Source organism: Strix aluco, chromosome 3 (assembly GCF_031877795.1).
Source record: "Strix aluco isolate bStrAlu1 chromosome 3, bStrAlu1.hap1, whole genome shotgun sequence".
Taxonomy (NCBI): Eukaryota; Metazoa; Chordata; class Aves; order Strigiformes; family Strigidae; genus Strix; species Strix aluco.
The window spans coordinates 10,497,007-10,524,193 of record NC_133933.1 but is presented as its reverse complement, the minus strand read 5'-3'; the positions used below and the strand labels follow the sequence as shown (position 1 = coordinate 10,524,193).

The 27,187-nt window shown below is 40.9% G+C and overlaps 1 protein-coding gene across 1 annotated transcript in view; it reads right to left on the bottom strand.

Annotated features, from left to right (window-relative positions):
• The window catches only part of WDPCP (WD repeat containing planar cell polarity effector), a 157,303-nt gene that overhangs the window by 9,540 nt on the left and 120,576 nt on the right, over positions 1-27,187 (bottom strand). The window contains exon 16 of the mRNA XM_074820585.1: positions 6,540-6,675. Within this exon, the coding sequence (XP_074676686.1) occupies positions 6,540-6,675 (136 nt within the window). The remainder of the gene's footprint in view (positions 1-6,539; positions 6,676-27,187) is intronic.

The window sequence follows — 27,187 nt, the reverse complement described above, 5'->3', positions numbered from 1 at the left end:
AACCCTTCTATTTTTATGTTTTAAAAGAGCTTAAAACCCTCCATCCTCTTTGGACATGTCTTTAAAATTGACCAGTACTGGGGGGATTTCATGTATATCCGAAGGCTTAGAAGAAGATGTTACCTCTACTGAGCTTCTAGTTTTACAGTCAACAAACATGAAAAGCCCAGCGGGGATAAAAGGAACTTAACCAGTTCTGTCTAATGCATATAAATCTACCTAAGAGCTCAAGGCACTGGAAGTACTCAATGCGCTACATTTATCTGAGTCTAAGATACAGAAATGGGTCTTCAGCCCACATGCCACATGTCCCATTTTAATGCCAAGTTAATATGAATTAAGAGACTGAGATGAATAAACAAGGTCAGTCTGGGCTGGGCCAAGTTGAATCAATGTAAAATAATTGTCAGTATTTTCTGTCAGCAATGCTGGTTTATCTTGGCTCAGGATTCTCAGTGCTATAGATTATAAAATGTTTTCAGTGGAACAGTTGGCAGACATTTTATTGATTTTTCTTTGTTTTGTGAATGCTGGAAAAATTTCCATTAAGTATACATGCTGCTCATGTGATGAAGCCAAGTTGCTTTTTCAAACTTTTCTTTCTTCAAGTGTGCTAACGCGTTAATACATTAGCAATCTAATTTAATCAAGAGGACCTTTGTCTGGAATCAAGAGGCCATAGAGCGCACCTCGATGCATCTCAAGTACTTACGGGCTAATAAGAGTTAATTTTGTATTTTCAAGGTGCTGTACGCACACTGACTAATTAATTTGCCCAACACTTCTTTGAACGGTAACCTATTAGCTCAGTTTTACAGATGCAGAAGTTGAGAGTGCAGGTTTGTACAGAGCCACACATATTTGCCCGCTGTTGTGTTCTCGATGCACGTGAAGCTCCTGTTGCCTTCACCGGGGCTGAGCACTGGCAAAGAATGAGAAGGGAGGCTGCAGCAACTGGGCAGGATTAGCACTGCTGAGCTGTTGGATCCCACTTCCGTGATGAGTTTCCTACACCACATTGCCACATCCCCACAGCACGCCTCTTAATAGTTACTTTGGAACTGAAAATTGCTAGTACAGATAGAGCAGCTTGTAGGATTACGCCTGGACCCGTGGCAGACTGTATTTCTCAGCCTATATTCCTGCTATTTTAAGACCAGGTTTGCTTCCTGGTTAAAGAGGATTTTTGAAAAAGATAACTGATGGTGAAGGAACAAACAGAAGTGCCGTAACGGTAATGAATGTTTATTTTGTTTAATGGCACAAAACAGTGGAGTAAGAGTAAGAAATCCATTTGATGGGTTTTTACATGACACACAAAAGGGGATGCAGTGGGATAACTCTAATTCTCTCTCTCTCTTTATGCTGATTTAATAATGAACATATACAGATATGAAAGACTCATGCAATTTTCTCTTAACGCTTCCTGAGGTTTGATCGGTGATGCTACAGATTCAAAATATACAAACTTGCTTCTGAGCTTAAATAAAAACCCTGTAGAGAAGTATAAGTATGCGTGTTTTTAAGTACATAAGCAACAGGAAAGAAATCACTGTGATGATTTTTTTTTGCCTTCTATCTTCATCACTTGTATTAAAATAAGAGATATACTAATTAAAATAGGAGTAGTTCTGGTTTGGGGGATGGGGACAAGGTAGATGGATAATAAGCTAAAAAAAAAACTCCAACCCAGCTTCACACACCTCCTGACACTACCAACAAATGCAAGATATTTAAACCCACAATGCATTATGGTAAGGAAACAGAATGACACACTGATGGGGAGGAAACCCACACCGCGGTTACCAATGCCAATGGCAGAGAAGTGAGTGCAGCCATAGCTCTGTGCTGACTCTTATGTGCTGAACTCTGGCACGGTCACAGGCACTCACTAGTTGACTCATCCAAAAATAAGCTGCCCCACAGGGAGTCAGTCGGTTCCTTTAACACATTGCCGAGAGGATCAGTATGCTACCTTGGTCCTCTGAACAACAGCATCCATACCTTCTGAAAATATTTTCCTCATTTACAGGCAGCAAAAGGGTTATGCTGATCAAAATGTTTCCATAAATGGATAACAAGAATAATGAGAGGAAAAGAACTGCTAGGCTATAACATATCTGACACTTGGAAGGAGAGAATGGCAATGGTCAGTGGCAAATGTAAGCCAGAGATGAGAGCTTTGTCTTGTAAAATTATTCACTGGACTGTACGTTGTTGGTGGTATTTAACTGTCCCGTTCATGTTAGAGCGAAAGAAATGCAGCAACTAAAATGCCTCTATCTGGAGTGCTGTCCGGAAATCTTTATTGCCCATAACTTACTCTGTGTGTGTGTGTGTGTGTGTGTGTGTGTTCACAGTTGAGAAAGTTGACTACAGTTCTCTGCTGACAGCAACACTATTGCTACTTTCATAAAATGTCATGGAGCTAAGCTAATTTTCTCTGTCTGTAAAACACACTTCAGTCTCAAACTAAGTTCTGTGCTTTCTGACTGTCAAGGCAAGAAGAGAAGCCAGACTTTGCCTAGAATAAGTTCTCAAAGAAATAAACCCTTGAGACTATGTTATGAATTATTATTTTGGTTCCAGCCTTTTTTGTCCCAGGCTACGGCTTTCCTTGTTAGGCAAAGGAGATGATGATGTGAAGAGTTAATTGAAGTGATTTGTTAATCATGCAGCCTGAAAACTGGGCTTCTGCTACACATATGCAGATGTCAGGCTCCCTGAAGGGCGTCAGTAACAAGGTTGATTAAGTAAGTTAAACAGAAATGTCTTCTGCTAGTCTTCACAGGGCCCTTGCCCAAGGCTTCTGCCTAGTGTAATTCATGAGATGTGTCTCAGCTGTCCCAAAACAAAGGTTCTGTCAAAGCTGAAATACAAGAAAGAAAGAAGTCCAAGTATGTGCTAGAGATGAGCTTCCAGAAACTTGGGTAAGATACAGATTTGGGACAGTATCTGGGTCTGACAGGGGTGGTAGTGTTAGCAATGCAGTAATGTAGGTCAATTGATTTCATGTGTTTGGTGCAACCAGCTGGTACAAAGATGTCAAGCCAAGGCAGACAACAAAAGACTCTGGGAAACAAGAAAGAGCAGCTGTTGAGTACTCTTGTTTGAACATCTGCGAAGTCCCATCGTGGTGTCTTACAGAGATTAGGGGAACCACTGCTACCCAGAAGACATCAGAACCTGGTAGTACCTGAATTCATGTAGGCCATACTGTCTTTGTGTGACTGACGAGTAGCTTGTACAGATGCGGTTGTGGGGTTTTTATTGCAAGATTAATGACACTAAACACTGACGCTCAACTTGCAAAGAACAGATTGATTCTAGTTTGGAAGGGAGCTCTGGAGATGATCTCACCCAATGCTCTTCTCAAGGCGGATTCAGTTAGATCCAACTTTAACGTTGCTTTAGCTCAGATCTGTGACCCAAAAGGAACTTGTACTGGATAACAACAAAAATGAACTGTCAGCACTGGCGAGCATCCAGAAGGTCAAAAAGACCATTAAACTCACATTAAACTTGGAGCAATGCTCAGGAGTCAAGATCTGAGCTGACTCTTGTCACATCACCAGAAAGGATATTTGCTGTAGGACGTCATGGTATGCCAGCATGCAGGGGATGCAGCAAACAAAAGCTAAAGACTAACCTAGCTCATCAGACTATAAATCAAGTCCTCAGAGACAGCATCTCAAGGTTTTAAATGATGCTGAGGAGGTAAATCAACAAGTTGCCTACAGTAATATATATAAAGTGTGGCTGAAGTGACTTGGCCAAGACAGAAGGCTGTATTGTGCGTGGGGTTAGGGAACAGAGCAGAATAGTAGTAAATCTATTACAAAAATGGAATTTTCTTATTTTGCTTTTCTTGAGGGGAAAGGCTTCAGAAGTAAATAGGAAATTATTCAGCATGTACATTTATCTCACTGGTGAGCAGAATATATAAACACTGAAGACTAGCGTTAAACAGCATGAGAAATGGAGAAAGTCAATAATGAAACAAAAAATTACCAAGCTAACGAACGACGAAGGGCCTTTACAGGAGAGAGAATGTGTCCTGATTATTGATTTTGAAACTGCAGGTAGTGGTTGGAGGCTGGAAAGAAGTGGACAGTGGAAATGTCAGATATGAATTTGTGATGTGGGAAATCGGTTGCTCAGCTGCAAGAACTATACAGCTGCAATTTCATGAACTTCACTGCGTTTTAGTAAGGCATTGCTGTTGTCAGTTTTTGAGTGGATTCACTGAGGCAGCAGAAGGCAAATACGATTTAATTTTATGTTCACATGTTGGATCAATTTAAAGAAATTTCCTCAAGTGCTGCATAACCATTTACACATTATAAACTGTGTCCTCTGCCGATGTCTCAAATTAGGCAGCCAAATCTCTAGTGATGCTGGAGTATCTTGGCCAGAGAGATGAAACATCGCAATGACTGCAGAGCTGAGAACGTGCCTATTTATGTAGGCTTCTAACACTCAAAACCTTCCTTTCTTTGTACAAATTTCTTCACATGAAGAAGTTTGATGCAGACTTGGCAGCAGATGTATTACAGAAAACAAACTCTGTGAAACTGGAGGCAAAACACAAGCTACAGTTACATGCTTGTAACCATCTGTGGGTTTTTTTAAGCACAGAGAAGAGGTTGTTGGAGTCACCTGTGCCTCAGCAGGTGACCTTCCTAGCCAGTTGGCATTTTCACAGGGAGTGCCTTTAAAACTCAAATTCGTGTTGGCAGGCTTCAAACGACTGTGGTCAGCCAGAGGAGCTGTGAGAAGTTTTCTTTCACAGCTCTGCAAGAGGCAACCAAAAACTCTGGTGTCTCCTGGGGGAGGTCAGCTGCAAGCTCTGGGTGTCAGCAGATGGAGGAGCTGGTCGTGTGGGTGGGGAGCTTGCTTTATATTCACCAGCCTGGCAAGAGGCAAACAAAAGCCTTGGGAAATCCCAGCAGTTTATGCAGCTCCAGCGATTGCAAGGAGCCACTTGTGAGGCTCAGCAGCTTTTGGTGACCCACCTGGGCAGGTGCAGGTGAACGTGGTCAAGCCAAGGAGCCTGGGAGTAGGAGTAAAGTTGAACTCTGTAATCTCTCTCCCAGGACGCCTGATGAAGGCAGATGCGGGACTGCCAGAGATGTGTGAGTCACAGCAACCTCCGAAAGGGAAAAGGTGAGCTGAAGGGAGGGTAGCATGTTTATACCTTGGCATCAGAGGCATGTTGGGATTAGTCTCTGCTCTAGTGCTCTGTTAAAGTAGCTCTTTTTATTGGAGTGCTTGGAAAGTCCTCTGTAGTCAATACAGTCTCCAGCATGATCTTTCTGGCTTTATTATTTGCCTGTATCAATATGGTGCTACATCCATCCCAAAAGTTAAGACAGAATAATTACGCACTAGATTTTTAAAAGCAGGCCCATCTCCAAACCGCTTAGATATCTCTGAAAGCTTTAGACTGCTCTGTATCCTAAAAGTTGTAGGCTATGCATAAAATAAATATTTCACTAGTGGTGTGCAGCTGGTATAATGGATATTACATCTAATACTGCAAAAGCTCAATCCCTTCATGTGAGGAAAGACAGAAAAGTAGTTAATATAGAGATTTCCAGAAGGAGAAAGAAATGTGTTTCCTGCCCACATGAGGAGTGTTCAGCACAGTTATATACAAATGGTTAGGATGATTTGTCAATGTGGTAGTTCAACGTTGTACTCGCACTAGATTTACTAGAAATGTTCCTACGTAGAGTAGGCATAGAAAATTAAAACAAGTGCATCTATATACTTACTGGTAACAAATAATTGTTGTTTTTCTATCAAGAACGATGAAGAAAAAGGAGAAATAAATGCTTTCTTAATCTTTGCAGAAGAGCTGTTTCATTCTGATTTCCTATCTGTTGCAAGGTGGTGTACTGGTTTGCTAGCAACAGAAGTGTTCAAAAAAAACCCCCCCCAATCATCAGACCTGTTGTTTCTCTCATAATAGGTAAATTCTAGTTTTTAATCAGCTTTGGAAGAAGGGTACTCTTAAAGATCATCCCAGGGATTTTGATCACAGGCTAGTGATGAGTTTACAGAAATCTGTGAAGATCATGTTAGGTTGTTAAAAGTTCTGTTTATCACCTGTAGCTGTTAATTCGCTGAATTTCCATTGCTGTATTTCTCCCTTCTGTACATTCATCAAGGAATGATGAATTTGCCCAAATGGTTTAATTTGGAAATGGTTCTGCTAGTGCACGTTAAATGCTTGCAAACTGTCTGTTTCTGGAGATTGTTTTGCGTCCAGTCCACGTCCTTCTGGCTTCCAAGTTTTTCTTAGTTCCTGCTTAGTGTCTTCATGTTTTATTGTGTTTACAGTCATGATGCAGATGACAACTGAGGGTGTCAGGAAAATTCAGAATATCAAACATACATTTCAGAAGTATTTTATTTAATTGTTCTCCCCTCCCTTTCATTTTCTATTATGAAAATACAGGATTTTCCTTGGCCTTATGAAACATCTTTGATATCGACACACAAGTTGCCTGTGTGCCCTTTCCTGTGTCACTCACCTGTGGGAGCAGCTCTGTGCTGGTGGTCTGATGGCTGGACCAGGAGCAGGCAGGTCATGCTCTCCTCCATGCTCTGAAGATCGGCCAGTGAAAGCTTCGGGAGATGGGTCTTCTTCATCTGACTTCCCCAGAAGTTCTGTTAAGGTGAATCAAGATATGATATTTAATTTAAAAGCACCGATCAAGTTCCTGTTTGTCTTGGATGTCAGTAAGAACGAGGTGTCCTCTCTTGTAATGCATCAAATCGAATGGGAAACCATACACTTATACAGCTTTCACTCTTGACTCTTCCCCTTGAAAAGGAGGCCAAGCAGCTAACAACCAGCAACAATAACACATCCAAGAGTTTTTGGAAGGGAGGGAGTGAGCGTGTGTTGGCTTTAGATAGCAAGGAGGAAATGTGTTCTCTAAATTGTCAATTACAGAAGGTCTAGCTGGCTCCCAAAGGCCTGTGAGTATTTCACCGTTGCCATACGATCAAAGTCTTATCAATTGGACTGTTCCCTCCACAAGGATATGTGTAACTCCTTCCTTTAAAATTGAAGACTTTCCTTAGCTTTGTTTCAAAATATTTTCATTCATAATCAAGACCTGAAGTCTTCAAGTGGGTGAAGGAGGGGACCCCAATTCCCAAGTTCCAGTCTGAGCCCTTTGGGGAAGGAAACTGTTTGAAAATACCTGAACCACTTAAAAATATAGGGGAGGAATTGCATATTCTAGGTGTGAGACTTAAAAAAAAAAAAAAAAATTAATCAAACCCCAGGCTAGCAGAGTTTGGATTAAAGAAAAAAATCCTGTTACAGATAAAGACTTTAAAAGATTTTTCTCAAAATTGTAAGACCCTTTTGCGTTTTTTCTTTTTTAATCCTGTTTTTCTCCCCTTGTTCTCTGCCTTCCCAGATCCTCTATAAGCTAATCTGCACGATACCCATGGCAACACCATGGGCAGTGCGAAGAATATAATGCTCTTGTGAGTGCTGCCATACTGCTAGTTTACATTTTGGCCGGAGACCCAGCTCACCAGCTTAGGAGGGAAAAATCTACTTGTAAGCGTTTCTGAATCTCTGAGTCCTAAAAAGCCAATGCCATAAGATTGCTGCGCACTATTTCTACTCTTCATGCTACCTAACTATTATTAGCATCTGCGGTGCGAGAGAAGGTGAAGTGTGGCAACCAATTTGGCTTTCTCAGGTAACTGATATTGTCCACCTGTGCTGCTGTTTCCCACACAAGGAGCAATGTGGGGAATCACTGAAGACAACCAACGCGGTCAGGGGCAGCACACCTCCAAGCATGCATACCACATTACAATAAACAAAGGAGCTAAACTGGCCTTGGTGTAATTTCTCCTCTACCTTGAATAAAAAATCCAAAGAGAAAAAAAGGAGGGGAGAAAAAAAGTGTATGAGCAATGTTCTATGTCTAGGAAATCAATTCAAGGGCAAGTGCAAGAGGTTTCTCTGGAGATCTCTTCTTGGAACCTGTTGCAGAGTGAGCAGCCAAGAGAAGGAGGGGAGCAATACAAAGAACTTAAAAAGGCGCAGGAGAAACTGCTTTTGATATGCATGAAGAACTCTGGGAAAGGGCTTAAAATTCCTCTTGATGTGTGTGTAGGCAAAATCATGGGAGCTCTCATGGGAGAAACTTTGACAGCCTCTGCTTGGGAACACAGCTCTCACTGCTGTGCTTCCACCTGCGAATTGAGTCTTTGGTCCTGAAGAGCCTCCCTCTTCACTTGGCCTTGGCTTTTAAGGAGGTAAATGTTACACCTTCTAGTTTTCTAAATGTCAAAGCTAAGTTGTACAGTGTGAGTCAAGCTGGTGTAACTCATCTTTTTTTTTTTTTCTTTTTTCACCTACTCAGTAAATGTCTAAGGCCTGCATAACTTACACCCTAAAGTTACAAACTTTCACCAATATACTTCGACATCACTCCTGAGGCTGACCTAGCTCCAAGGAGCAGTGGCATTTCAGAATGTAAAACCCTGAGAGAGGAGTGTGTATTGAGAAAGGGAACAAAATAGGATTGGGTCATCTTTGTCTTGATGTCTTTTCATCATACTATTAATTTGCATTTTTTTGTACCTGCTGAGAACCAGATGTGAATAAATCACAGCCCTCTCATGTCAGTCACTCCAGCGTAACTCACGCACGTGCTCTGGGTGGGACCTAGCAGTTTTGTAACGTAGAGTAGGCTACAATTTGGATGTATCCAGTCCTCATGTGGCATATTTCTAATATATGAATGCTATGAGCAATTATAACCATGGCCACTGACTGATATTTTGCTCTGTGGATGCAGCACAGCTACACCTTGTTAAATAATGCTACTGAATCCATAGGAATCTCATGGGAAACAAAGCAGTCTGTCATATGCAAGCACACTTGTAGGCAAAATTGGGGGATGAGGGGGGGTTCTTACGGGAGTGCAAATAGATTTCTTTGCACTTTCATATCTAAATTGAATATCTGAAACTGACCTCAAATTACAAGGATGGAACCTGTTCTAGTCTGGGTATACAGCTGCAGTGTGGCAGTAGAACATTAGATAGGCTCAGATGCCAGGAGTGGTTCAAAGCCACAAAACCACTAGATATGAGCTCTAGAGTAAAGAAATAAACATTTTTGTTGTGGGACAGTGGACTGTGTTCCCTGTGAGAAGTGCTACAGCAGGAGAAAAAAATGTGCAAGGAATGCTGTTTAAACAACACAGCCCTTCCCAAACCAGAGGCAACACATCCCACCTTTAATTATAAAGGGAAGGATTTTGTCAACAATGCCATATTGCTGGGAGAGGGTGGTGGTCCTCACATTTAGATGAGGGCTCTGGCTAGGGTTTGTTGCTTAATAAAGACTTGACTTTGTGCTGGCATTGAGGTCTCACAAATTGCACCTAAGATTTCATATTCAGGTAATCTGGGATCTTCCTTTGGTTTATTGCACAATAAACTCTTGCTGTTCTTAATTCTAACTTAGTATTTGCTTATCACGTTAGGATCTGGGGATTTGAATCCGAATTTGAATTTTAAAAACTTGAGAGTTGGTATCCCGGCTAGCATTGTTGTTTCATCATTAAGTCACTTATCGGATGCAATAATATGAATTATATCGTGCTAAAAATCTTTATCTACAAAATCCCATTGTCATGATCAATATTAGGATAATGTACACACGCAACCTCATAATGCACATTCTGCATTTCCAGAATGTGCTCATAGCTGCTATTGCTACATCTAGGGCCTGTCTGAAACAGCCAAATACATTCCTTTACAAGTCCACTAAAAGTTTTCCTACACGTTAATGAGCAGGATGCTCTCTGAACACTGTATGCAGGTGATGAGATCTCATGCCTTTCCGGCTCATGTACGTGTCATTATTTAATCGTATCTGTTCTCTTTTAGATCTGTGTCTGCAAATTAGAAGCTATTTCCATTCTGCAGTATCCCTCACTGGACTTTCAGGGATAAAAATGCCTTTTAAAACGTGCAATCCCATGGTAAAATGAAAATCTTCTTTTAATATTGTTTGCAAAATTGACAGCTCTACTTAACAGAAGCCATTAAATTATTTACAAAGTAGCAGCTGCTCTTGTAAAAATACAGCCTTTTTTGGGCGTGAAAAATAAACTAGTTGATAAGTGAGAGATAAGCCATTTGACTTCTTCTTTGTGTGTCCAGCATGGTATGCAGAGCCAATTCTGTACAATCTGATGTTTACAGAGCAATCGTAATGTACGACCTCCTTAGGCAACAGGGACACAAGAAGCCTTTAAAACGCTGAAGCAAGCATTTAATCAGAACTCTTCATGCTGATCTTTGAAAAATTCAATAAGTTCAAAAAATGTAACTCCTTCTAAAGATAAAATACCACTTTTTTGCTTCAGGAGTTGCAAATATAGCCCAATGAACTCCCAATGAACCACACAGACTTCAGACATACTGCTCTTTTTTTATAAAAAGAGAAGTAAATAGTAGAGTTTTTCTGAAAGAAACAAATCAAGGGTCTGAAGAAATGCAAATGGTTAAGCAAAGCAAGTGTTGTAAAACAGTTTAACAATAACCCAAACAATCACACTTTTTTTTAGGCATTTAAACAATTTTTTTTAACCTGAATAATATTTCCATGTGAATAAGTTCATATCTCCTTTTATTATGCATTAACTTTTTTAATTTATTTATTTTAAATTTTTATTTTGACCTGTTGAAATCGAGCTCTCATGCTTTTGTGAGTTTTTGGTTTTGGGGTTTTTTTAAGACAAATAACTGCTGCAGGAAGTGTGACATTGAGCATGATCTCATGCATTATCAAGTTGCTCCACCTTAATTCTATCCCAGGTTCTCTCAAACTACATGAAGGTATTTCTAAAGCCTTGGGTAAAATTCTTTTGGTATCAAAATTAGTGGGAACTTCCATTGCTGACTTGAGTGCAGTCAGCTCTTTTTTTCTGGCTACAATTGTTTTCCTGAAATTGTCTTTCTAAATAAACAGATTCTAATAAAATTGTTCACTTTCAACAAATTCCTGCAGGGAAACCACACAGCTTTGTTTGTGTGTGTGTAAAAATATAACTCTAAACTCCTCTGCTTCTTTTGGTCTAGTTTTTCATGGTTTCTTGTTTTTAGATTATTTTTGTGTTGTTTTGTTAATTCCCAGTGCTGACATGTTTTCATTTGACAAATATAAATTGTTGAAATATTGTTTTTATAGTACTTTTAAAACTCATTGAAAACAGCTGTTACTGTTCAGAGAGCTGGAAAAGGTCCATTAAATCAGAATATCTCCCGTTTGTGTTGTAATTTAACAATTTGATACCTGAGAAGATAAGGCACTTCAATCACTACTAAGTAGAAGCAACCCTTAATGGTAGCATAACATGTCATTATTTCACTAGTTGGATATTAGGCCTATTAGCAGCAGCAAAATTGTTTCAGTGGGTGTGACAGGAAATTTAAGAATTAAAATAAGTTATGTGATAAAACTAAAGAAGTAGTTAACATTTATAAACACACCCCCCCCCTTTTTTTTTTTTTCTGTAGTGTAGACAGTTATATTTCACTTTGCAGTCTTCTGCAACTTGCAGTGAAACTTGGCTTCAAAACTTTCTGCAAATGGAAATGCCCAGTTTTTACTAGCTCCGGCTGAGATTTCAATCTCTACTACTCATTTGCTCTGCTAGAATCATACACAAAATTAAGCTAACCACTATATAGGCTGAATAGTTCATTTTCTATCTCCCTGGAGCCGAAGTAATCAGGTTCCTTAGGAACTACCCTAGCAGTGCCAGTATTACTTAATTAAAAAAAAAAAGGTGTGTCTTACAGGGTGATCCAGATGTGGTAGTACCAAGCTGTGATGGATAGCCAGCTGAAAGAGACTGAGTAACCAAGGATATGCTTCACTTCCAGGCTCTTTCACTTCAAAGGCTTGAATAGTGTCCCAGCAATAGAGATCTTGCACCTCTAGATTTTATCAGGTTTCCTGAACCATGTGAAGTTTGCCTTGTAATCTTGGCAGCGGGCAAACAGCTCTCCTCTCGGCTGCCGATGCGTTAACAAGCTGGAGTGCCAAGACACAAGATGAGCAACCTAAGGCCGCTATTGCTCAGTAATTACAGCAGGCACAGGAGGGAGGGCATTCCTGGTGACTAGGCATTTTCTTTGTTTGGTAAGTGGTACTTTAGACCAGGTCTTTTTGTTTTGTCTTTTTTTTTTTTTTTTTCTTCATTTTAAGTGACTATCTAGAAATACCTGTTCTAAAGGAAAGCTAGGCAAAAGCTGCTGGTGAGCAGAGACATTCCCATTGTTTGGGGTGAAGGCTGCAGCGGTGGAAATGTGGGTGTGTGCTCCAGAGCATCTCGGTAAAAGCATTCAGGGAAGACCTGATTATTCTTAAGTGATGCTCTAGAGACTCCACAGAGGCAAAAGTGCCTCCGGCATTGCAAGCCCCAACCCACAACGGGCAAAGCAGGCACTGCCGAACTTGCGTGTTCCTTCAGCTGCTCTTCGTGACGCCCGTGTACAGGGCACACCCTCTGCTTGGCACTTCCAGCCCAAGGACCAAGCGTCTCCGCTCCCGGCTTCCACCCTCCAGGCATCCAGAGCAGGGAGATGTGCCGGCCAGACCGGAGGCAGGTAGGCTCAGGGGAGAAGAAAACCATTTCAGGGGGTTAATTGAAAAAGAAATACATCTGCAAACACAAGATGCAGAATGGAAGCCTGCAAATAAATGCTGCCAGACGGAAGCTGGCCAAACTGATAAAGCAGAAAATAAATTGAGGGTTAAATGTTTTGGATGCTGAAGGCTTGGAGTTCAAAGAGGAGCTCAAGGAAACTCAGCCACCAAGTCCATACCAAGAAGCTCTAGGCAAACACAAGCCTTCTGCAGGACAGCTTTATCCGAAACAGAGTTTCCAAAAGGGAATGGTTTGGATGAATGGTTAAGGGATATCTTTTAGCATCTGGGAGCTCTTGAGCAAGGGAAGATGATGCCCACGGGTGAGCTATGGCTGAGGGGCAGAAGGAGTTGCTTTCCACAGGGAAATGGATGAGAAGGGCATCTGCCCACATTGGGTTGGAAGAACAATGTGTAGCTGTGGATGTATTTTCATTGCTTCGTAGAAAGAGGCAGGAGGGAGCCTCTCCTCCAGGCCAGGAGGTGAGGGAAACCAGGGCACCCTGTCTTCCCTGGAGCATCAGCTCCTGTCCACGGCAGGAGGGGGATACTGTACCTGATGGCAACCTCGTTTTTATCATGTATATAAAGACTGAGGGACTGCTACTAAAAACTCCTGTCTAAATCCCAGGGAATAATAATCCCCATTAGAAGGATGCTTCCTTTTCCAAAGAAATTCTGTTTTGGGTTTGCATGGGCTACCGTTTTCTATGCAGTGGATTGGGGGTAGGAAAGCCTCCTTTTTCTACTGGACCAGGAAGCTGTACTCAAAACAGAGGATGGGACAACTGGTGATGTGTCTTGCTGATATAACACTCTCTGTGCCAGGTGGTTTTGTGACAAGGACCCTGTGTTTCCAGCACTGACCCCCCCCTAGAGGCTACACAATAAGACCACCTTGGTCTTCAGACAGCCTTTGTTTTAAATCAGCTGGGGTCAGAGGTCTGCACCGTCATCCCACGCTACAGCGGGGTACAAGAGCAGCACAAGGACAGCAAGGCACAGCTGCGTAACACTAAGGCTCTTAACACAGGAATTACACTTACAGGTGGGAAAGTCTTAGTCGTAGTATCAACACTTTTTGAGCAGGTGCATAACTATGTCGTAGTACTGGAGCAAGGCTAGAGTTCAAGAGTTAGCTAATTGTATCTCTCTCAGAAAGGAATTGCCTCAGACCAGTTAATTTGTCAAGATAACGAATTGCAGCAATTCTCCTTGTTTGGAGCTGGGCCACTAACACTGATCTGAACTGTATTTAAACTCTTGATGACAGAGACTGAAAAAGATATTGCAATACTGGAGGTACAGGTTCCTAAAGAAAAACTGCATGTAAAGCTGGAGCTGAGAGGCAGCAAGGGCATGCAAGTACACATCCTGCATATCCCTTAGATATGAAGAAATTCCCTGGGGCACTGACTCTGGTGCCTGGGCAGGCAGAGTTCATCTTGAATCTTTGGGAGTGATTAAGGTCCAAAAAGGATAATATAATACCCATCAAGTCTCCATTTCTGCAATATGAGATAACACAAGCAGGATTTTTACCTCCCCCCTTCCAAAAAAAGAAACAAACCCCAAAAGTACTGATTTAAAGTTATTGAAGGTTTTCTGGTAGCCATAAGAAAAAAGCGCCTCTGTGGGTCTGATGCTGTGATTCCTATGGCACTGTATTCTCCCAAGTCCCAGGTCACTACCGCATTTTTCTCTACTGCACAGCAGTAGACATGAACAAGTTTGGAGGAGAGGAAAAGCAGAAGAAATCTTCCATAAAAATGTAGGCTTAGTCCAAGGACTGTCCTCTATTTCTGCTGAAAGCAAAGTAGGCAGCATCAGGTAAAATGAAATGATATATGTTCTCATGTCAAACCTTCTCCTCTGGCTGCCAGGTGTTCCTTCCCCCACAAGAGAAATGTGAACCAGAATAAATCCTCTACATTGACTCAGGGGAACTGAAAAGAATCAGGGATGAGCAATACCATCCCTGAAGGACACTCCAGACATGCTTAAGTTGGGGAGCAGGACTGACTTTCCCTGGGCTCCTCCAAAGAAGCCAGGATAAAGCCTCTGCTGCTACTGGCATCTCCTATGAGTAGAGAAGGACACACTGAAGTCTATTGCATTTGTGCTCCAGCAGTGCTTTTTGGTGTTAGAAAAATCAGGAATGTTTTCAGAAATTATTTCATGCTGTTACGTTAAGCAGAAATAATGTCAGGTAAAGACAGAAAAGTATGCAAGACCTTTGACAAAGGCACCTTGACCCTCGCCTTGCATTGGCACACCCTCTCCAGGAAAAGGATGCACTGAAAACAAAATTGGTTGTTGATGACTGTGCGACTGTGTCAGCGTTTTAAAAAGCACCAGCATGAGAAATTAGCCAGACAGCTTGTTTCAGAATATTCCTGCCGAATGGTCTACTTAGGAATGAAATTACTTTCTTTCTCATGTTATTCAGAATAATCATAATCTACCTGTAAACCCACTTAATTTAGAAAAGCAAAGTGGCTTTTATTTTGGAATAAGTGTATCCACAGGCAGAGTTCTTTCAAAATAGCTAATCTGGTCATTGCCACATGTAAACAAGCCCTTATAAATTGATGGGGATGGTAAAGAACTTGTGAAGGTATGGCCCAGGACTTCTTACTCAATTTGCAAACACTTACTTAGACCTATCTTCCTCAGGGCTAATATGGTGATCAACAGAGCCAGGTTCAATTTAAACAACATAGTCATATGTTTGAAAAAGAAATGAGCTTTTGAAAACTGTTTCCTCCTGTTGTCCCCTCAAGTTCCAAGACTATCTTGCTTGAGTTGATCCTCACTTTTAAATACCACAGTCAAATGGTAGTCCAGGATTTAGTAGATCTCAGAAGTGTGGATTGCCCATAAGGTTGGTCTAAGGCTGGTAGGGGCTGGAGATGAAGTGTGTGCAGCCTCTTCTAAAAAAGCGAGTGACTGATAAAGGGTAACTTTATGTTGCTTGCAGCTGGTTTCTTGGCTTTGGCTGCAGTATAAATGTCTTGCTGTGCACAGACTGCAAAGAGATGCTTAAATGTTAAGGTAGAAAATTATAGAAAGAATAGATCTTTGCAGGATGGGTTATGTCATCTTGTGCAACATGTAGGGTGCTTATCTGTTTTTCTTCCCAAGACCTTTCTGCTGGTGGAGTGCTCCTGGGAAACCATCTCAGACTGGAAATCTGGGCTGAGGTTGCTCTGACTGTTTGTGGTGGCTTAGTGCATGTGTCCACACAGCGTGGCAGCATCAAGAGCTATGTGGGAGATGTGAAGTGACCTAGATCAGCACCCCTAATTCCTGCAGCTGTGCTAGTTGCTCTGTCCTGTGCAAGTGTGATGTGAACCAAATACCAGTCATGTTAGAGACTGACCTTGTTTTCTTGGAGAAACCTGTGTAAAAATGGATATAACAACACTCTTGACACTTACCTCACAGGATGTTGTGAAGCTTAATTAAATGTGCACAAAAGCATTTTGAGATCCTTAGATGAAAGATGTTTTTATAAATGCAAATTATAATAATTATGACTAGTAACCACCATCAACTACTGAAACAATTAATTCAGGTTGCCACAGGCCATCACAACAACGTGTGCAAAGAGGCATCAGCCATTTAATGACATACGTGTTGCATGAGAACTCAAAGCCTTAAAAATGCTGTAAACAAAGAGGAAAAAACTAGACACTTGGGGCTTGCCCATGCTGGGTGCAGTTGGTGGAAGTTTCCTCCTATTTCTTCCATCACCCCTGTGTTTACATTGCGACTTGTCCCCAAGAAGACCCCACCTTAAAGATTGCATCACTGGGATCATTTTAAGTCCCTATGATTTTTATATTTAACATTGCAAGGAACTGAAAATGACCGCAAATAGCTTGGCTCACAAAAACTGGCAAATCCATAAATCTAACTCTGTTTTTTGTTAGTTCTTCCTCTCACCCTCCAGCCTAGTCCACTTACAGCATCACAGAATAGATTTTAGCTACAGGGTATTATCCAGCTGACTTTCCAAGGGTGAAAACAAAAGCTAAGCAATCCAGATGTGTCTGGCCAAATACTTAAAGGCCCAGTGCACACATTTAGTTGACAACTGACTGAAATCTGAACCATTTTTCTCAGCCTTTCTTGTTGCTTCAAAACTGATTTGGGCTTAAATAGCTAAAACCTACAGGTGTTTAAATGCTCTCCCTTGTCAGCAGAACAGCCTCATCAGACATGGTCTGAGGATGCGGTCAGACTGGAAGAGATATCCAAAGACCCCACAGGTGAATCCCAAAGAGCAGGCTAGCCCACCTGTGCCCCTCAGGCTTATTTCATTGCTCGCCTTTAAAGACGAAAATTCAGAAGAGTAGTAGTTACTAAGCACCCAACTTACCAAAGCAATTAGGCTAAATGCACCGCAGCTAGAAATTTAAGCAATGCACTGAATTTAATTTGAGAATTCATGGTCACAAGACTGAAACCTTTAACATTTAACCTAGCAGCAAATTAAATCAGCTTTCTGATCAAGTGAAAAATTCTATGCTACTGAAGTTTGAAAGTGTGAAGCACACACTTATTAAAAGGAAGTTTTTTTCCTTTTTATTTTAATGAAGAGAAACTTGGGACCAGTTAGTTGTGTAATCCAAATAATGGAAAAATGGGAATACAATCTTTAAATAAAGCCCAAATTACAAAACAGTATTGCTTTCTGGCCTCTGCCAGACCAATGTGCTCACAGTCAGTGGGTTTCATGGAAAAAAAAAAGTTACTCATGCTGAAAGGTTGTATAGACTAAACTTACTCTGATACCAACGAGTTTAATACCTGCAGAGTTTAACAGGAACTAGCTTTCCATGTACCAAAACTGAAAATGTTTAAGTGTTTTTTCCAGTCCTTTTAAAAATACTGGCTTTCTATAATACCTTTTGTGTTTTAAGAATTAGGATACTAAGTTGGGAATTTCTTGGGTAAGTTTTCATAAAATGAGGGCCAATTTTTATGGGGTCTGTGTGTGTGTGTGTGTATCTGCATAGAAAATTAGCAGCACTGGTGCAACGTATAGAAAACACGCTACACAGTTGGTACCAAAAAGTTATTTTAAACCTACAAAGTCTAAAACTTTATTGTGATGTGTATATATGCAAGTTGAGTGTTTGCACACACACATATACACACACACAATGTGCATACTGATTTCCTGTTGCTAAACTTTCTTAATGACACTTATACAGCGTTCTGTTCAATGTCTCTTGGCTAAATCCTACAATATGAGGTAAAACTTGGATGCATTATCTAAATGCACCTCAAGGCACTAGGACATAAAAGAAGTTGGGGTATTAGAGCATGTCTTGTTTTAACCATCTCTGGAGCATCCTGACTGACACTTTACAATTTACAAGAAAGGTGTGGCTAATAAAGCCACTGAAGCAGATATAAGGGCAGGTCCTCCCTGATAGGCATTTACGGCCCGTCACTCACCCGCTCCAACGCTTTGCTGCACAGACTTGCTGATAACCACCAGCACATTCTGTGGTTCGGGTGCCCAACAGTCTTAAAAGCCGATGTGACCATATCGGCATCTGAGAATCCCAACTGCTGGGTTGACACTTTCCTTTCCACCCCTCACCATTAGAAGAGACTAATTTAGAGGGAAAATGTAAAGCTTTGCAAACGGGACACGCTACGCTTTGTACGCCCTTTCAAAAGGGAAATGCATCCTTGTAGAAACAGAGGGTTTTTCATTCCCAGGCTGTTCCTTCCACTCCCTGGGAAGATCTTTGTCTGGCTGGTATCCCTCAATTACAGAGTGGCACGAATACCAGAGTTTGTTGGTTTTTTTTTTTTAAAACCTCACGGAGGTAGTTTACACTATATGCTGCCTTCTGCAAACACAAATACTTTCTCCCTGCCTATTTAAATAAACTCCATCAGCAGGAGCAGCGGCTGTGGACGCTGCTTGGGAAGCACAGAGCCCCGGAGGGAGCTGTGGGCAGCTCCTGGCGTTGCTTGTGCTTCTCAAGGTAACCAGGAGGAAAGTCCATGGGAAGCGATGCAAAGAGCTGACTCCTGATGCCAGGGGAAAAAAAAATCACCGTGGCTCCTGCCGGAGTTCCCTCGCTGCCCCATTTCATTCCCTTTCTTGCTCCTCTTCTCATTGAAGTAAACAGGAGTTTGGAGATAAGATTCTGTCTCAGACAGATGCTCACCTTCTCAAAAAAAAAAAGTTTTTTTTTTAAGAGAAGGTAATTAACCTAGTCTGCATTCTCTGATATATGGTGAATACAGCACTGCTTGTCAGCCACTCCTTTCATCACTTAAAGTGCATTTTGTATCCATGGAAAGCAATTAATGTTCAATAGGGAAAGTTTGCCCTTACAAAGCAACTTTCCACATTCCTGCATTACCGCAGTGATCTTTTTCTTCCCTTACATGCCACCACCAGTCCTTCTCTCACAGACGTGCATCACCAGAGATGTTTACTATCTACCTGGTTATTACTTTGTGCTTGTAGTCCTTACAGACTGATCTGTCTCTTCTCTGACTTTGGGTGGAAACTCTTCTTCACACTTCATGTTTTGTAGGACATTTTTGGACTGGTTTAGGCTACCGGTGGGAACTCAGCCCACTTGGAGGGAAACTGTCACCACAATCCTTTCTGATCTGTAAAGAGTGGCTTCAAGCAATTTTCTCTCTACAAGAATGGTGCTGTTTAAAGCAGGCTTACAGCTCTCTGCTGCTTTCAAGTCTATTTTACTAATGATTTGTTTCAAAATCAGCAAAATTACCTTTGGACTCACCTAAACTAACTCTAGGTGAGAGTGCCAATGTAAGCAGGTTGTGCCTGGTCCCGGAGCTTCTACTTACACCTCCCCTGAGGGAGCAGGGGGTACAGCCAGCTACGATGGCCAGTGCTGGGTTTTCATCTGCTCCCTTTGTACCACAAACAGGAAGAAGAACCTGGTCTGAAACCACATGTGAAAATAAGGAGCTCTTCAGTTTATATTTCTGAAGTCAAAATAGATGCGTAGGATAGCAGGAACTTTCAAGCTCCCACCAGTACCAATATAAAGAAAGGTTTAATCGCTGCTATTTAAAATAGTACAAAACAAAAGAGAGTTAGGATGCAAGTAAAGTATAGGAGACAGCTTTCTAGGCAAGCTGAGTAGCATAAGGAGTGGAAGAACATCATCGTGGCAACTCTTAATATGAAAATGGTCAAGGATTACTTTGCAATCTTGTATTAGCAGGTAGCTGGAGCCTTTTAATCAGGCATCTTTTCTATTCCTAATGACTATAATTATCTATTTTAAAGACAAGGTCAAATTGGCACATGAGATTTTTCTTTCACCACCCCCAACTTGAAGAGGGGCAGGGCTACCAAATTATGGAAGTCATTGCTCCCATAAAGAGAACTGCAGCTATCCCACCTGGGGAATTGTAGCAGAGATGGTACCTGAGGATCCTTGTCTTGGCTAGGATTACTCTGGGCTGTGCAGTGCATGCTCAGGACTAACTGCTCCTGTGTCATGCAGTTACTAGAAAACTGGAAGTAGCTAAAAGAAAAGCCAGCATGCTCAGATGCTTATCACAGCAGCACGGTGCTACTCAAGATTTAATCTATCAATATAAAAAAAAAAACCAACATCAACACCAAATTTAAGCAATGCTTACAATCTCTTCCATCTCAAACGAGAAAAGAGGAAGACAAAGCTGAATCCAAATCCACAACAGATACCCTGATCCTGGTGAAGGCCAAGCTGATTTAGCCATTATGTTGACCTGATCTAAATCTGATTAAAGTTAATGGTGAAAACATTTCCAGTTCCAGAAGTAAGTCAAAAAAATGCTACCCTACAAGTACTTGAGGTATTCTCAATACTAGAGGTAACTGGACAATATTTTTTACATTAATTTTCTTCTGAAAATACTTTTTTTCCCAAAATTGATTTTTATTTTAAAAGTGTACTAACTTTCAAAAGTCCCATGTGATCAAAAACTGTTTGCTGCCTTTGCCACCTCATTTTGGGAAGTGCCTGAAAATTTAATAACTATTGCAAACTCCTTAATATATGTCATGTTTTTACTAGTTCTTCATCATGCATACCACTGATACACCAAAATCAGGTAGTATTTCAGACACAAAAAGTTGCTTTAAAACTAATTTTTAAGTTTTATATCCCTTTCTTCTGAATGAGTGGAACTTTTAGCTGTTTTTCTAATACAGTATTTTAACCAACTTGTGCAGGACCCATCTATAAACATCAACATCAGCAGGCATCAACTTACATAAGTAATTTAACATTTGCATATGGGCAAAGCAGTTTACCTCCTGCAGACTGCAAATTACTAACTGTTTCTTTTGTCCCAAAATAGAGTGTCAGACCAATGTGTGCAGAAGCCCTTTTCCTGGTTTTGTAAATATTACACTTCTTTGACAACTGCAGCACTCGGAACGTGAGACACGCTGAATGAAACGCAAACAGACCTATCTGTTCGTAAATAACTTCAATCAGGAGATGGAAAAACCCGAAATAAAGTATTTCTTGCTTTCTTCAATGTTCTCTTTCCCCTCAGTTACATACTGTATTTTCCCTGAGTCGAAAATGAGAAGTTTAGGATGGGGTGGCATCCCCGCATGCCCCGCAATAGCCTTTTTGTATCATGGTTGTTGTCACACTGACACCTAATGGCAGATATGAACTAGAATATTATGGCTGATTTCCCAGGGGTGTGTTTTTATCCTATGCTGTAAAAATTCCTTCAAATTATAGAAAATAAATAATCTTAGAAAACGGACTTCACCTGACTGTGTGGTTAACCTCTGGGAGGGCAGTGCTGGAAACGCAGCAGCAGCAGGGAGAAGCTGAGGGCGCAGTGCCGAATTAGCATGACACGAACAAGGGGCTGTGACAGGGGGCTCGGCTGCTGCTGAAAGGATGGGCAGCCCATCACAGAAAGCTCACAGAGTCCTCAAAGGAAAGCAACAGCACTGAAGGCTAAAATGAGCTGGCCAAAGTAATCCAGTAGGTTGGTGATGGCTGGAAAGGTCTGATTTCATCCACTCCCTGACCTGCTGTGTTGTTTCTGATCCTGATGAATGGGCAGCAAAGCTCTCAAACACACAAGAAAATAAGTTGGGACAGTGTAGTTGACAATAATATATGAAAATAAGGCATTGACTAAAGCTTGTGCTTCTCTCAGGAATTTTTGAGGAAATCAGGAATTTTTGAGGAATGTTTTACTGTTAAAATTCTGTTTATTACGGTGATTGGGGTGCAGTGCTCTGGTCCTAATCTTTCCCTTACATACCTAAGAGGCCACAGCAGCACAGTCAGCAGGACAATCTGGCCTTCCATTGCAGCAGACTATGCCCACACAGGCTCCATATCCGTGGCTGTGAGCTAAGCATCTCACCATTTGGCAGTTAAAAGCAAGGGCCTAAGGTAAGCACTTTGTAGCTGTTTTTGTTTGGCCGCAATACATCCTATGTAGTAAAATAAATAATTAATTATAGCCATAATCTTTCATCTAGTTAATAAAAATTGTGTTATTTAGGCAGAGGCGTGGTGAAATTAGCAATGAACTTCAAATGATGATTCAGGAGAAGTTTAGACCAGGTCCCAAATCCTTCCTTCCATGGGTTATGTACTGCAGTCAGAGGGTGAGCTCATGTAAGGCTCCTGATGGTTCAGGAGCAGCAACCCTTCCAGAGGACATAAGATCAAGTCCTGGGGTTATTCTGCAAGGTCTCTGGGATGGCCTCAGAATCTGCTCTTCACCTGGAGCACTTCAGGCATATATGGATACCTCTGGGGGGGATTTTCAGCGGTAAGAACATCACCAAAGGAAATGACTAAATTTAGCAGAGGTAAATGAATTACCATAGTAAGATGTAGCAGAAGGTAGGTTACATCAAGCAAAAAATATAAGCCAGCAGTTGTTATGAAACAAAACTGTTATGCTTTTGAAAGAACTAGAAGTAACACGTAGGTTTTTAACACAATTATACAGGAAAGAATATTGTCTTCCATGTTTCTTTACAGTGAAAATTTTTAAACTATCAGTTAAGTGGTTAATCCATGGGGCCTAATTTATGTGAGAACTATACCCTGAATTTTTACTGATCTTGTGGTATGCAAGGACTCAAAGCTGTGCTCAGAGCCATCACCGGTGAAGGACAGCAAGAAAGTCCTTGTAACTCCTGCCACTGGTTCCTCACAAGAAGTCAGGCTGAGCTCTGAGCACCATCCAGACAGGGCTAGTGGAGTCAGGCATGGCGAGTCTCCGTGCTCACATCAAAAACACCCTGCAGATACATTTGAAAGGGATTACTTTAAATATGGGCAAGAGAGGTGAGGAAGCTGTACCCTCCCAGAGAGCAGAGGTCACAGGTGCCGGGGAGCCTGAGCTCCTGGGGACAGCGGGTATTACAGCCAGGCCCTGGGCTGAGAGGGCAGGAGGCAGAAATCAAGCAGCTGCTGCATCTTTGGTTATCATAAAGATGAAAAGGTGGGATACCAGCAGTGTACCTGCAGGAAGTAACTAATTATGATCAACATACATGCTTATAAGCTATTATGAATGATATCTTTTCATCATATTATACTATTTTGCTACTTCATAATACCAACGTTGCAGAGATAACCAGTGATGCCTCACAATCTATTTCTAAGACTGAATTTTACACTTTGAAATCTATCACAATTCAGGACTTTTTGGTATCTTGAACACTGTGAAGAATATTATTGAAGGGCAGATATTACTCCTGCATGAGTTCAGGAGTTGCAGCAGTCTCATGGCACTGAGATTTAAAGTAAAAAGAAGTCTCAGTGCAGACTAACCAACAGGAAGGGTATTTAGGGAAAAGATATTTCAAATAGCTGAAATGAAACACAGAGTGTATATTGAGGGAAGAAAAAAGTCAATTCTGGATGTACTTACTGCCTTGTATTAGGCACTGTTGATCAGTTTTTCACCAACGCTTTTTCTTAAACAGCCCATTTCTTTAATTCTTCTGGCCAAGTTTGGCACTTTAGAAAGTGCAAGACTGACAACAGCGATGGGTGCAAAGCTTACTCTTGGGTCCCACTGAGCCCGTCCCTATGTGATATCCTGACTAGAATGTCACCAGCCCTGAGACAGGACTTCAGCAGGGAACTTGGTTTTGTTAGACGGAAAGCATTCAACAAGAACTAACATCAGGTCATCAAACACCTTTGTTTTTGTTGCAGGAGTTTTTCAGGGGTGAACTGTCAAGCAGTCTCCTGAGCAGGAGTCTTTGGAGGAAAACAGCCTTAGCCTCTGATTTTGCTGTGGGCAATTCCACCGTATCCCCACTTAAGGGCCTGTGGTGTGACTGGGGAGTGTAGTGAAAGAAGGGAATAAATAAATAGTCCTTCAATATTTTTGTTTGTTTGATCAGAAACCAGATGTGCAAAGATTCTCATATTTGCAAGAGTTGGTCCTTCTGAGCACAGGAATCTACGGCCTTCTCCTCATGTTGGCTATGCTATAACTGATCACTACTTCTAAAAACTCACCTGCACGGGGAATATTTCGTGGCAATTCTTCAGTAGGCCATTATAAAAAGACTTAATGCTGAAATACTATAATTGAATGTTAAATTGACACCTCACATCAGCCCACCATTATACCTCTTTTCCAATTCCTCTGCTGTCATGCCACTGATGTGATGAATTGCAGCCTGTCACATCACGTTACGGTGTGCAGAACAAACAGGACAAAACACATACCAACTGCCATGCAAATATGTGTTTGCCAACTCTTTTTGGTGTGCAGAAACACAACTGCCGAATTCCCTATCAGAAAACTAGAGGCTCAAGGATGGCTCTAGGGTGTGTGAGACAAACATGCCTCTGACACACCATGAACATACAGATACGCAGCTCTCGGCCAGCTACAGCAATTATGAAAGCACCTCCTGCTGTGATTATTTCTTGTTCTTTCAGAAAAAAAGTAGCATCAGATTCTGTGGCTGCTGATGTCACGAAGCAAAATATAAATACGTAATAATTAATCTAGTGCTTGTGTTCAGATTTGGAGCTATTTTTATGACTGGCCAGATTTTGGCTGTGTATGTGTAAATATAACACCCACTTATGTACACACACACACGTGCATACTACGAGATGTGTGAATATACATTATGTGGCTTTTAACTGCAGTCTTTTAGCCTACATGTGGGCCTTTTGAAGCTAATGGGAGATTTACCAGGGGCTTTTTCACAGAGCTGTAGGCAAGACTGGAATCCAGAACATATGAATATTATACTATAATATAGTGTAAATCATCTAGATTGACCTACAGTAAATTAGAGGCCATTAAATTTCATCCAGGTATCCTACACCGAGCCAGAAAAACTTGTGTTTGACTAATGCATAAATTGTATTTGGCTAAAACCCATTTCCCAGAAGGGTATTCATTTAGTCTCCATGCAAAGACACTTTCCATGCATCAATTTCTTTGATAGTTTGTTTCAACAGTTATTTTAACTATGAGTGCTTTTTATTTAAATTGACTTCAGTCTATGGAGTCAGTGCTGAGAAGTCAAATTCCTACTTAAATTCCTAGCTATAATGTCAATGGATACTCGAGTACTGACTTGCTTCTCTTTAATTCAATGTCATGCCATGGGCATCCCTTTGAGATCTTTTATGCTTAACTATTCCTTATCATGTAACATCCTCACCCAAGGAATATCTCTGCGAATTTTTTTCACTTTTGTAACTTCTTGATATGTTACCACGGAAAATAAGTTGTTTACTTGGTAATTAGTGTCATCCATTCTCTACTGTCTATGTGCATCAACTTTGCTGGAGGTTATAAGGATAAGATGGAAATATACTGAAAAGATCTGAGATGAAAGACCTCACATATCTTGCAATAACCTAATTGTTAGTAGAATAAATACAGATCAGACATAGACAACTCCTTTCAAATTTCAGAATTTGGAAATACTGTAATTTTTTTGTTTATAAACCAGTCATAGTATGTGGCTATAGGTACAAAAAAATGAGTTCCTAAAGCTGGCTCTTCCAGTTGGTAATTTTTCTTTTTTCCACTCAACACGTCATTTAAAATGAAGGCAAAAAATGGTTAATCTATGGCTTCTTGGTAAGACTTCTTCATACTAAATAGGGCATAATTTTACTGCTGACAGATATTACAAAATATGAGGATCATTAAAATTAAAATATTAAGGAGAATAGTGTCTTCATTTCAGGCATATAGTGTTGTTTTTTAAATCAGGTTCTGTAGTGAGCAAGAATATGTCACAATAAAGAAGAGAAAAAAATGGAATGCCATGATTATTCTAAAGCTTGACACAAAACTATAAATCTCTTTCAAGTGAAGATACACAGATCTTTGTGTAGACCTCTGCAGCTAAGCAAACCAGCTAGCCTTTGATGTACTTATAATTATTAGGGGCTGAGGATTATGTCTTTAGGCAAAGCTGTCTAGCAGTGGGAAGGTATAGATCAAAACTGACATCATGACACAAGCAAGTGGAGAGGTGAGATGAGGTGGAGCCAAAAACAGTTTGGCATTACTATAGACCTTAAGTAAAACAAACAACTCCACTTCTCGAAAAGAACACAAGGAGGGGAGCAATTAGTGCCTATAACCTCTTGATAAGAGTAAAATCCTCACTACGAGTTGGAAAATTAAAAATGTAATTGACAAAAGTTAAACATCAGAATAAAGAAGAAGATTCAGCAAATCCGCTTAGTTATATGGGAACATATTGTTACACTCCCTGTGAGGTAGGTATGCTAGGCTGTGAATTCAGAACTACCACTGCAATAGGCTTCCATGCCATGAGCGCTGGATGCCACTAGCCACTCTTGAAACCAGGGGACTCAAGCAGTCTACATCAAGTAGAGCATCCTTCCAGACCAGGTTCTTTGTCATTTCTTTTGTAGAGGGCAGGAGTTCTGGTAATGCCAGGCCTACACATGAGCTTGTTACCTGCTAAAATCTCCATTCAAAGTCACTGAAAATGGTAGAAATCTTTTCATTGTGTTTAGTGGCTCTGTATCAAATGCTGTGTGTGGCTTGATATGTGCAAGAGAGTGTACACGTGAGCACAGTTAAATAATTTCAAATTACCATGGATCTTCAAAGACATTCATCTTGTGTGGCACAAAATTAAAAAAGTGCTTGTGGAAACTAATTTCTTGCCATAGGTTAACTGCCAATCATACTTAAAAACCATTTTTCATTAAAAATGTTTTCCGGCTCTCTGGGGAAAAAGTCACATTATTAGAAAAAATAAAAGCAAAGGATTTGATTCGAGAGGTTTTGATTGACTTAAACTGAAAATCTAAATAAATAAATAGGAGATCTAACACTTACACTGAAGGGAGCAGAGCTCCAAAAAACTGTAGCAGAAACAGGTGTTCCCTGAGTCTTTCCAGATCACAGTTCATCTGTGTCTTGGATAATAGCTTTTAAGCATGCCACAGA